This window comes from Aspergillus wentii, assembly GCF_001890725.1.
Source record: "Aspergillus wentii DTO 134E9 unplaced genomic scaffold ASPWEscaffold_1, whole genome shotgun sequence".
NCBI lineage: Eukaryota > Fungi > Ascomycota > Eurotiomycetes > Eurotiales > Aspergillaceae > Aspergillus > Aspergillus wentii.
Window position 1 is genome coordinate 2,500,176 of NW_024467832.1, and position 12,004 is coordinate 2,512,179.

A 12,004-nucleotide genomic window follows, 5' to 3' on the forward strand; every position below is an offset into this window, starting at 1 on the left:
TTTGATTCTCGTTTGATATGCTGTCACATGGTGTCAGCATCTACGCACTCGGTCACTCATGGTAAATGGTGCTCCGTAGATAGTATGAATATTCATCATTATCATGTCCAATATACAGTAATATGTATGTACAAAACGCCGTGTATGCATATCTAACATACAAATGCACATTTACAATGCAATGCAGCAGAAATCACTCCTTCCGGTAATCCCATAGTCGTTTTTGTTCGGCCACCCACCACGTTCCCACCTGCTCGGCCTCCTCCAACCAAGCCGCGGCTTCTCTGCCGTGGTCTTTGGTCACCAAGGAGACGAGATGGTTCACCGTCCACGCCTGGATTGGCCGGGTTTCCCCAGGATCCTTCTCCAGGTTCGTGAAGCGGAAGTTGAACTCCTCTTTCAGAGGGAGAATGAGACGGTAGGGCGAATTGGCCGAGGTAATCCCGAGAATCGAGCCGCCTCCGTTGATCAGCGCCATGTTCCACAATGGCTGTCCGTCTTCTTCCCGTTCATTTCGGAACGGTCGGATCAACGATTGGCCCTGGAACTCGGGCACTAGGGCAGAGGCGACGACAGAGTCCTGCTCGTCCAATGACTCGGATTGCACGAGAAGGTCTAGGATTGTGGGGATGATGGAGAGAGACGTCGCATTCGCTGACACGTCAATGTGTGGGAGATTGGGGTTTCTGAATAGCAGCGGTACGTGGAAGTTGCTGATATGTCCGTTTTCAAAGGTTCCAGTCGTCTTGGAATCTTCGCTAAAGGCTTGTCCACTGTTTTTTTATTAGCATGCATTCTATTTCCATAAGAGGAAGGAACATACTGGTCGCCAACCATCACCACCAAGGTGTTGTTGCTGATTCCGGCTTCATCAAGAAGACCCAGCATCTCTCCCAGCCAGTCATCGACAAAGCGAATCGTGTTGAGATAATCATTCATCGACTTGTGGTCAACGCTGCCTTCGCTACCCATGTATTGCTTCTTGACGAAATTCTTGGGCAGGGACCAGGGATGGTGTGTCGAAGTGGTGAGATGTGACAGGAACAATCGGTTTTTACCCTCAGCCGCGTCGTTGATCAAGTCTTGGATATAAGGCTTGGTCTCGCCTTCGGCGTAACTATTCATTATTAGATTCATACTCACTCAGCCAAACTGGATATGCTTACCCGAAATAGTTGGTTTCGGAAGTCTTAGGAGGGAAATGCTTTGATGCCGGGTCCTGCAGACTTTCTTTGCTCATGATTTCTTCAAAGCCCATCAACTCATTCAACTTGTGTTGTCGGTCGTATGAATCGGTGCCCGGCTGAATGTAGGCAGACTTCCAGGGGAGTCCCAAAAACGGCTTCTCGCTGTTCTTGCCTCCCCCGCCCTTCTTTCGATTGAACAGTTCAAAGATCTGCGGCAGACAAGGCTGGTAGAACTCATGGTTGACTTCCTCCAACAGATCCACAGGCAGTGGACTGACACCACAATGACTTCCGAGAATACTCTTCAATGTCAAGGTACTCGGGGTAAGAGCTCCCTTCACATTGATTCCACCCATGCCTGGTACTGACGAATTCGCCCAGGGCTCACCGCTGAAATCATTGGTTTGACCTGCGCTGTCCAAAGCATACTCTCCGGTGAGCATCTGCGCCACAGGAGTCATCTGAGACAGCGTGTCGATGGCCGCCTTCCTATCTTTCTCTGGGTGCGATTCGACAATGTAGCCGTACAGAGGAGTTCCGGCTTGCATGGGAAACAGCTCTTTCCGCCCACTTTCCAACGTCACGAGCACAACATGGTGGATTTCGACCGAGTTCTCTTTGAAGGCCTGCTTCAAAGTTTCGATAACTTCCTCACCGGTGTTGGAAACTTTCATTGGGTCTCTCTCGGCATTGTAGTGTTGAAACGGTACGCCCGGACATTGAGGTTGGATACCAAATTCTTGATCGTCACGTGTGTCACTGATATTCCAACGCTGGAATCCTGGTGGCGCCTCATCCGGAAGCCATGATGGGCGTACCGGGAAGTGATGTGGAGGCGGCGGTGGCGGTGGGGGAGGGAACCCAAAAGGACCAGGGGGGGGAGGGGGAGGCCCATGGTGATGGTGATGGGGTCCTCCCTTGCCGTGAAAAGGAAAAGGCAAGGGTGGCGGGGGACAGTTCTCCATCGAAGGTCTATGCAAGGCATCCAACATATTCAACGGCACTGCACGCGAAAGATGGTCATATGGCACGGCCGGGCGGGTGACTTCCAAAAAAAAGAGCGAGATGGCCAGGGCCGTGATCGGAATGATCGTTGTATAGGCGCATCGTCGGTCACCGGGAGTTTTACTGAATGGAAGCAAAGCCCGAGGCTCCCGCAGGGTAACCCAACATCGATCCCGAACCGCCCGCAGCCAGCTGCCACTGATGGAATACAGTCGAGAATTGATAACAAAGGCGGCGAGAAATATGATGGTACCGGCGGCTGTGACGCTAGAAATACCGCTCATCAAGATCTTCATAGCCGCTGGGTCTGATATGAAACTATTGGACGCGGCCCACTGGACCTCGGCGCCTGTCTCAAACCAGAACCCAAACTGGACAGACGCAGCAAACCAGGCAAAGAGTCTATCGAGATTTCAGTCAGATTGCGGCGATTCCGAAGATGGCCAGCAAGCGGTCAGAAATACTTACGCCAAGATGGCGCCCGCCGAGCACGCGAGCCATTGCCAACGAGACTCTGGAGAGTTGAGCAGCAGACGAGAAACAGAAATCACCACGACATCCTGAATCACCAAAGTCGGGGAATAGACGACAAAGTAGAGGAAGGGCAAAGACTGGATATGGTGAAAGATGTGTAAGACCTTGGAGGAGATGACGCTCACAACAACGAGGGCGAAGAGGATGGAGGGAAAGGAGGGAACGTAGGAGCGGAACGACATGACCGAGGGATCATTTTAGGACGAGTGGAAGGACTCATGGAAGGATGTCGGGGAGGGCAGATGTTAAGAAAGAAGGAAGAAGATGAGCGAGACCCATGGTAGAGGCTGCGAGGACGATCCGATGATGAATGGAAAAGGATCTGTCAGAGGCGTGTGTGACGGTCGACTGGAGACACAATGGCAGTGAATGCGTTACAGCGTCTGTACAGCGTCTGTAATGCAGCTGAAATTTATGGCCAGTCACAGGCTACTGATGCAACCTGGACCCTTTTCCGCCGGGCGCCATAAGGCGATGCGCCGATCTGGTTGGGGGCCACCGCCCCACCGGCAGGGGTCCATGGCCCCACCGCAGCCAATCAGCGCTCGAGAAGGTCACACACGCTGTCTTTTTAGGAAGCTGCGCCACTAGGCATCTGTCGCCCATTTGGGAGACCCTAAGCCCTAGAAGGGGAGATCTCACGCGACAAAACCCCTTTTCAGTGCTGCTTAGAGGGGGTTCTATCCTAAACAGGTAAAAGAAAAAACAAGAGAATAAACAAGAGCCAGGATGTCTGACGTGGAACATGCCACATTAGCGTCGTGCCATAAACGCCATCCGGACCCGTGGTGGTACAATCGAACTTTAATATCTTATTTCTGAAGATACATTAATAGATATTAGCCATCATATTCTGTCATATACATAAGCTTGTTTAGTGGATCTGATATGACTCTTCTCTATCTTATACAGAGCAATCCAGATGCTGACTGGCAGTGACTTCTGAGTTGATGATGCCTCGGATCTCCTCGGAAAGGTTCCAGATGTTGAAGATCATCGTCCAGGCGGAGTAAGCCGAGAGAAAGCCCAAAATACGGACCCTGAATTCTGAAACCTGCAACTGGCTGCAAATACGGATTACGTACCGTCTCCAAGAATAACTTGAGACAGCCAATCATGCTCTGTGGAGTCAGACATCAGTGTTACCTGTATCGTACCGCTGGTACGCCTGTTCGTACGACGACGACGATCTCAGCCAAAAGGCTTCACCAGTTCGAAGATCGAATCCGCCTCAGTCTTAGGCTTAGTCGTGTCTGTTCACTGCCGTCATCAGCATTCCGCTGTGCCTCGATCTGTTCTTCATGCTGTCAAAATACTCACATCTAACCATTCTGGAATCTGGAATCTGGAATCTGGAATCTGGAATCTGGAATCTGGAATCTGGAATGCTGAACACTCTGCAGCTCTCTTTTAAAAGCAACCTCACCCGCTTCTCAGCCTCATCTCACCGTCCACCTCGTACCTTTCCCAACCAACCATGATCCCTACCAAAAAGCCTCCCCGAGTCCCCAGCCGTCCGCTCAGCGCGTATACCCAACCCCTCAGACTCCCCAGACCTCCATTCCTTCTTCCATGGCTGCGAGTTAAAACACAGCCTCCGCCATCAAAACACAGTCAGACCGCCAGACAGACGATCGTTCGTAAAATCAGGCTTCAGTAGATGAAATTAGGACAGAAGATCGACCCTCCTCTCCAAACCTTGCAGTTCCGTTCTTTGTGGTTTTCTGGGTGATGCCGTAGCTAATATAGGCTTATCGGTGGTTTCCGTTTCCATGGTCTATCCTAATGATTGTCCTGTTGATCTTTGATTGCCCCGTGCTCGTCATCGTAGGGTCAAACGACGTCAACGCCGATCAAACGGGTTGGATATTGTCCTCAAGGCATGAGACTCGGGAGGTTCTTTCTTGCAACAGCCAACTTTTTCGTAGCTTATTATGAAGGCTTTCGGTCATTTTACGGTCGTTACACTAAAAAGGCTGTGTAACATGTCTTGCTGACCGCTATGTACTCGCCCCGCGCTAGCAAAAAACTGAGGTTAGATTGATCCTTCGCATATTGATTTCTCCACAGCAGAATAGTTGAGCATATTCTTCAATTATTATTATCTCACTCTTGAGTGGTATCGAAATAGAAATCTCACTGTATCTTTCTAGATAGAGAGACTGTGGATGGGGCAGAGTTCAACATCTTCATACTCGTAGATCAGCGGCGCTGGACATGAATCGTATAATCATCCAACTGCAGAGTGCGGATGGCATTAGAATAGTCCTAACAGACATGCATAGACCAGATCCTGTAGTTTTGAATTAGTTATTCATGCAGTCTCTATCATGATATGCATATGTTTATCAGACCTTGACGTTGTTTACAGTAGTCTTCGTTTCTCCCCGCAATTTCCCCCGCAAATTGTTGAGTCTATCGCGTCGGCTCGGCTGTGCGTTGAATAGCAACAAAGCAAAGTCGTCTATAGAGCTGGCTATTGGTTATTCCGCTGATCTTTCTTATTGATCGGAGCTGTATAATGTAATATCCCCTCATCTATATCAGTTGGACGATAATGAGAGCAGCAAGCGACGCGATCGAGCCGACAACCCGATCGGCATCGGCGTTGCGCCGATGGAGGGGATGTTCGAACCGATTCTAAAGACGTCACATTTAAAGCATCTCCTCATTCCTTCATGACACAGTCCATAGATTATTGAACAGTTGTGTTTTCATCTTCAACTATCAAAATGGGTTCCGATATTCAGAGAAACAAGATCTTCCCCAGTGGCATTCATGTCCCCATTTTGACTTTCTTCAAAGATGATGCCCGTCAAGAGGTTGATTGGGAGTTGCAGCAGAGGCACACTAAGTTTATGGTCGAGTCGGGGTTGCATGGAAGTATGTTTTGATTGTTATTATCATCCTTCTATCTCACTCAGTGCTAGTATGCTAACAGCATGTCAGTCGTCATTGCCGGCTCCAACGGCGAAGCAGTCGCTCTATCGACAGATGAAAAGGTCGGACTCGTGCGACAAGCTAGACAGATCGCAGAGCAGCTTGGTCGTCCTGAAATCACCCTGACCCTAGGTTGCTCAGGGCAGGCAACCCGCCAAGTCATCGACGAGACTGTCGCAGCTAAAGCGGCGGGCGCCGATTTCGCCATGGTTCTGACTCCCAGTTACTACCATTTCGCCATGGACTCGCAAGCCATCATCGCCTTCTTCCAGGAGGTGGCTGACCACAGCCCCATTCCTGTCATGGTGTACAATTTCCCCGGCGTTTCTGCGGGCATCGATGTGAACTCGGAGATTCTGGTCGCCCTCAGTGGACACCCCAATATTTCCGGGGCGAAGTTGACCTGTGGTGGTATTGGGAAGGTCCCAAGAGTCGCGGCCGCTACGAAGGACTTCGGTATCCTCAGTGGTCAAATTGATTGGATGATTCCCGCTATGTCGGTGGGAGCTATCGGGGCTATCACGGGAATGGCCAATTTACACCCACGGGTAAGACATATCCTGATTCCCTGGCCTTGATATATTCCCGGCTAACAATGAAAAGGCCTGCGTCGAGCTTTATGATCTCTTCCAAGCAGGTAAGATCCAGGAAGCATCGAAATTCCAATTAGAAGTCGCCACCGCAGAATTTGCCTTTGCAAAGGGAGGCATCAACGGAAACAAGTGGGTGGTTGCTAAGCTGCTGGGATATCCTGCAAGCAGCGATGCCTGCAGAAGGCCATATCCGCTTTTCAGAAACCCAAGCAAGCAAGAGGAAGTGCTTGGACTGGCAGAGAGGTTGACTGCAGTAGAGCAACAGCTGACCAAGCAGTCGAAAGCGTGATAATCCTGTCAATTGTGAGATAGTGAGGTATGAATAATGACGCCCGAGTGTCCATACCATCATAGAAGAGCAAAGCTTTGATCGAATATATCCCGCATAACCGATTGAATGTCCACTCGTTGTCCGTTTTGGTCCTGCCGTTTTTGGACCTCTCCCAACACATCCGCCATAGCATGGGCATTACTCGCAGTGCTTTCCATTCGACGTATAGTTTCCAGAATCCATACTCGCTCTGTAGCATCTTCTTCCTCACTTCCCCACATTACAAGTGCCCATAGCATGCTCACTGGCATTGACTCATTTGGCCCCAGCGCACTTACTATATCTCGACTCAACCCCTTGATATTTGATGTTGCGTCAATAACCTCTTCTGTCCGAGGAAGAGACTTGTACGCGACCCGGTGCAGATGGATGAAGCACGCATAGTAGTTGGCCAAATAAGCACGGAAGTTCTGGGTTATGGTCACGGCCAAGATTTGCATGATATGCGACTGGGTAATGTGTCCGGCAACGGCGTAGTCCATGAGAGGTGGTCGGACTGTGTAGAGCTCCAATAGCTGCTGAGAGATCTGGCTTGCGATGGCCATGACTTCCGTTTCATCTTTGACCGTTCCTCGACTCCGATGCCATGGGTCGATTTTTGAAATACGTCCCATGAAGGAGAGTACTTTTTGGAAAAATATAGCCCCTGGCCTGTGTATCGTATCGAATAAGATCTCCTCGATGGCAGTATCATGGTATCCGGGCTCGGGGCTTGCTGTGCGGCGAGAGTGGAATGCATCTGATGCATAAATATTTTCGTTGTCGTTTGTAACAAAAGAACCATCGCCTCCAGCTAAGGCTGCGCGCGCATCAATCAGTCGAATCCAGGAGATGAGTCGTTTCTCTGAGCATGAAATCAGCATCATTACCATCTGAATCCGAAAGCTCTTACCTGTGATATTCAATTCTGCTTGCTTCCGCATCTGGAACATTCTGAAAGATTTGTTTAAATATTCATTGGCCTGTCCAGCACGACCAGTTACCAGCTTCTGTCATCAGCTGCTGCATTCAGCGAATACGTAGCACAACTTACATCACTGTACGATAACAAAAAAAACCGTAGCAAATATATTCTGCAGCTCATCATCAAGCTTCATACTATCCAGGGATATCCTAGAAATCGTCTCCGATAGTTCTACAGCAGCGCTCTTGTAGACACCAGCCCGTCGCGACTGAAGCTCACCGTCTGTGTTACGAGACAAGAGAGCCACAAAAGCGATGATGGCACAGCGAACCATTTTCGAAGATTTCGACATCGATACAAGAGTCTTTTTCATATATGGCCATCTGATTTGGGTTTCGACGGACATGAGGATGGACTGGACCGGAGATTCGAGAAAGGCACGGAGCAGTTCCTCGTCGCTTGCATCAGCTTTGATTGTTGAAGGTGTCATTGATGGCTGTGGACGCTGGGTCGTTGATGCATTGCTTTGTGGTGTTTGTGGCAAATTCGTATCGTTCTCTACTGATAGATGAGACACTGGATCATTTAGATTGAGAAAGTTGCCAGAGAGCCAGTTGGAGGTAGATGGAATAGACGTGTCTTGCCATGGAAGACCTGGAAGGTCGAAGAACTGAGTAAATGGCGTTTGACTGGGTAGCTGGAGTCCATCCTGGAGATTCTCCACGGCAGATGTTCTCTCCAGGCTCGCTGGCGATGATCTGGCGATACTGGCCTGTGCCTGTGCCTGTGTTGGTTGTCTCCAGGTGCACTCGAGGCTCAGCCTGGCACAGTGAGCGCATCGCGGACGTTGTTCATTACAGCGAACTTTTCGACGCCTGAGAAAACTGGATTAGCAAAGTTCATATAAATCCCCAAATCCATATCTATGATTGGATACTAACCGGCATGTCAAGCATCCATTCCTGGATCTCGCTGGTCGACGCACCTTCAAGTCGGCGCCAATTCCGACAAGGCTTGATGGGTGTTCCATTCTTGAGATACCAGGTGAATTGGCTATGAGAGTAATTATACCAGAGTCTCGAACTGGAGTATAAATGCTTTTATCATCGCATCGTATTGATGGTTTTGACCTAGAAGTCTCCAAATTGCGGGACAGTAGGTTTGTGGGGAACGTTTGTGAGGGGAAATAGGACGACTAGTACGCTTTTTAATCGGCATTTCCAGTTCTTACTATCTGGCGATGACATGAAGTAATTCCCCAAATCACGTACCTAGTATTTGTATACAGCAAGATTGTAATGTCTAATCATATCAGTACCCTCATTATTGCATTCCTCAATAATCAGTATTCAGAGCTGAGATTATTTCCAGTAAAAAGCTATGATATTGTACATGCACGTGAAACAAAACTTCCATCTTTTTCATCTAAAAAGCCATTATACAAAACATGACAATGCGCTAAAATGCAAGAAAGACAAAAAGAACCCAGAGTAAACAGTCAGACAGCCCTTAGCTAACCTCTGAAACAACACCATCCTTCCCAAATTTATCCATAAAACCCTTCTTCAACTTCAACATACTCTCGATATCCCTTTTGGACAAGCCCTGCCTGTCGCGCATTGTAAGCGCCTGCCGGATAGTCAAAGCATCAGCATATTCCCGTCCTCCAAAGCTTCCTCGTCCGTACTCTTCGGCTTCTTTTTCAGCCGCCTTTGCAATCCGTTGACGCGCAGTCACCGTCAAGAGGGCTGGATTTGACGACTGGGGGAAAATGGTTTGAACTTGGCTTGGGTGGATTCCGGAGGAAGGTTGGTTGAAGGCGCTCGAGTGGGAATACGTCGGAACGGGGTTCACGGGGCCAATGTTACGAAGGGATTGAGCGAAATCGGGATCTCGGCCATCGAGGTCGATTGCTAGATGATTGTCAGCATAGCCGTCTTGGCTTCTGTTCCGCTCTGTGTGTACGCACCATTAGATTTAACACCGGATGCCTGCTCTTTTGAATGGTATTGCGGGCCTTGAGGTGTAGCTGGAATTTGAGGCTTAAATTGAGCCTGAGGCGCAGCCTGGTCCTGAGGCTTGGGCTTGGGCTTGGGCTCCTTTGGAGCCCGGGGTGCAGTGGCGGGCGTCGGCGTCGGAGGAGCGGAAGGCTTTTTTGGATATTGACGTCGTGAGGCCGCAGCAGCCGACCTCACAGGTTTAGAAGCTGATGAACCCATTGCAGCTGTGATAAGACGAGTGACTTGAGTCGAATATCGCAGTGGAGAGATGAAGCTTGGCCGGAGATGTCGATATGAAAATCGCGGAGACTAGGCGGAATCGGGCGACTGGACCTCCGGCGGGCAGCAGCCGCGAAAGTGACGTCAGGGTAATAACATTTGTTTACATTTTCATTCTTATCAGGGCGAAATTCTAATTTATGTGACATATATGCTAACGACAATGGCGATTAAAATCTATTCTCTACAGTCGCTTTACATTGTTTTGATGGATGGATAGATTGCCAGTACAAGTACATCAAGCCAGGCGAATAGGTCCTACAGAAGGACCCATTCATTCTAGACACAGCAAATCCAGCACCAGGTAGTTTTACCTAAGACCAGCAAAACGTCTACCCTGAACCTCACCCAATGCACGGCTGCCGCTGATGAACGCGACAGTGCCAACCACGGCAACAGCGGGGAGGATCTGGAAAAGGTTCCAGGAAGTGTAGTAAAGGAAGAAGACCCACTCGAAAGAAATCAGCGATCCGAGGAAGACGGCGTGAGGAATGGGAGCCGACTTGAACGCGGTAGGAAGATGGTTTAGGTTGGCGCCGAGGTAGAGCCACTAGACACAGGTTAGATCAAACCGGGAGTTGGAGTTGGAACCAACATACCAAGCCAGCAAGGACTGGAAGAGCAGTTAGAGTCATGCCGACAAAGACCAAAGTAATAATGATGTTGGGGCTCTGAGCATCGGTCTTGAAAATGTGGTGGATCTCGGGCAGTTTGCCGTATCGCGAGACTTCGACGGAGGGAATAGGCACGTCAGGGTTTCGAGCGACGGTCAATTGGAACGCGGCTTCATTGTATGCTTTAGCGGTACCGAAGGATCCGATGAGGAATCTCGCATCAACTGGCTCAGACACTGAGAGGAATTGAAGGGGGAGGTCTTTCTGAGTCTGTGAGAAGGGTTACGTCAGCTCCGATAGAACACGTCTAGTTTTGCGCCGGGCCACCACTCACCAGCTCAATTCTTGATTTTCCGTTATCCTTAACATTGAATGGATACGAGATATCCAGGCCAGTTTCGGGGTCCTTGAGGAGAAGGAAGACTTGGTGTGCTGCCTTCGGGGTGCGCCCTTCCTGAGCTGTCAAAACGACCTTCAACGTATCTGAGCTCCCGAGGGAGACGGGCTTGGAGAGAGGCTTGTTGTCGGGGATCCTGTCAATTGCAATCCACTGTTAGATACTAAATCCGCGCGATTGAAGTAAGATACTCGCGGTTAATCACGTACTGTTCCTTCAGTCCAGCTCCGACACCTGCGCCTTTGGTCTGAACTGACACGGTGGCATCAGTAAAGCCCCAAGATGCTGCGGTCGCGGGGACAGCAGCAGAAGCCAGCAGACAGAGCTGGAGAGCAGTATTCCACAGCTGCATGATGAGAGTCAATAGCCCAAACGAGAAAAACAAATGGATGAAACCGTGCTGGCTGCTGGACAGAGGGTGGGATTAAACTCCAGGTCTGCAGAACAACCAAAAGGCGGACCGGCCAGCGCTAAACCGTAGTTTGGCCAACTTGGGGCTTGCCGCGGTCCAGTGACCGTCCGCCCGCCAGCCCAAGCCCTAATTTTCCCAGTCCTGCAGCTTCAACTTAACCTCCCCAGACTATTTTCTGTCCGCCTCGATCGCTTTGGCCGGCTCTCCTCGTCCCACCGTTGCGGCATCTCGAAATATTAAACGGCTCGATCGTTGCTCCTATCCCTGTTTTTGCACCATGGGTCATATGGCGTTTTCCTAAGCCTCCTGCGTTGGCAGAGCGACTTTACGTTTCGACAGTCCTATCCTCCGCTTCACCACGACCGGCCCTGTTACTGCTGTTTAGCAACGTTCTCAACTCGTCGATCGCGATTTCGATAGCATAATCTGGTTGAATTGGGGGTGGAATATACACTGGTAAGCAGGGGACTTTGCTTTTGCTGTATTGGCATCCGTCAGTTGGCTGTGCTGTGTGCACGTAATTGCGGTGGCTGCTAGGAGTTGCCACGGACTTTTCCCCTCTTCTTTCTCTCGCAACACATCTAATTTCGCTCAAATTACTAACATTACATTTGAATGCGATAGATAAAGACCCTGAATTCCGTTAAATCTTCAAATCACTCCTGTTCGACTTGGTCGCTTCGCCGCGTACCTTGGAAGCCTCCGAAGTGGTCGAGACAGCATCGATGGGACAAACAACTTCCTTGGCCCATTTAAAGTCTATGAAATACCAAATATCGCAACGAGTAAGCTTATTATCTGGGATTCA

General features: G+C 49.7%; 5 protein-coding genes across 5 annotated transcripts; 1 reads left to right on the top strand and 4 right to left on the bottom strand.

Annotated features, from left to right (window-relative positions):
* Positions 1-193: 193 nt before the first annotated feature.
* ASPWEDRAFT_167012 (uncharacterized protein) lies at positions 194-2,908 on the bottom strand (the record flags this gene model as incomplete). Its single annotated transcript, XM_040830098.1, has 4 exons — positions 194-773; positions 824-1,117; positions 1,167-2,594; positions 2,661-2,908. 4 exons carry the CDS (start codon positions 2,906-2,908, stop codon positions 194-196), a joined length of 2,550 nt encoding a protein of 849 aa, XP_040694644.1.
* A 2,550-nt stretch (positions 2,909-5,458) lies between these two features.
* Positions 5,459-6,548, top strand: ASPWEDRAFT_102230 (dihydrodipicolinate synthase family protein; the record flags this gene model as incomplete). Its single annotated transcript, XM_040827458.1, has 3 exons — positions 5,459-5,609; positions 5,676-6,214; positions 6,270-6,548. 3 exons carry the CDS (start codon positions 5,459-5,461, stop codon positions 6,546-6,548), a joined length of 969 nt encoding a protein of 322 aa, XP_040694645.1.
* Positions 6,549-6,607: 59 nt separating this feature from the next.
* ASPWEDRAFT_731619 (Zn(II)2Cys6 transcription factor) lies at positions 6,608-8,524 on the bottom strand (the record flags this gene model as incomplete). The annotated part of the gene is made up of 4 exons (XM_040839290.1): positions 6,608-7,434; positions 7,483-7,579; positions 7,634-8,369; positions 8,436-8,524. The coding sequence occupies 4 exons, from the start codon at positions 8,522-8,524 to the stop codon at positions 6,608-6,610; spliced, it is 1,749 nt and encodes a 582-aa protein (XP_040694646.1).
* A 509-nt stretch (positions 8,525-9,033) lies between these two features.
* On the bottom strand, positions 9,034-9,713 carry ASPWEDRAFT_75630 (uncharacterized protein; the record flags this gene model as incomplete). Its single annotated transcript, XM_040839539.1, has 2 exons — positions 9,034-9,407; positions 9,464-9,713. Coding segments are annotated over 2 exons (624 nt in total), but the record flags the coding sequence as incomplete, so codon positions are not given.
* Positions 9,714-10,083: 370 nt separating this feature from the next.
* ASPWEDRAFT_99531 (putative oligosaccharyltransferase subunit ribophorin II) lies at positions 10,084-11,136 on the bottom strand (the record flags this gene model as incomplete). Its single annotated transcript, XM_040839668.1, has 4 exons — positions 10,084-10,323; positions 10,373-10,657; positions 10,722-10,920; positions 10,994-11,136. 4 exons carry the CDS (start codon positions 11,134-11,136, stop codon positions 10,084-10,086), a joined length of 867 nt encoding a protein of 288 aa, XP_040694648.1.
* Between the last annotated feature and the right edge of the window lie 868 nt (positions 11,137-12,004).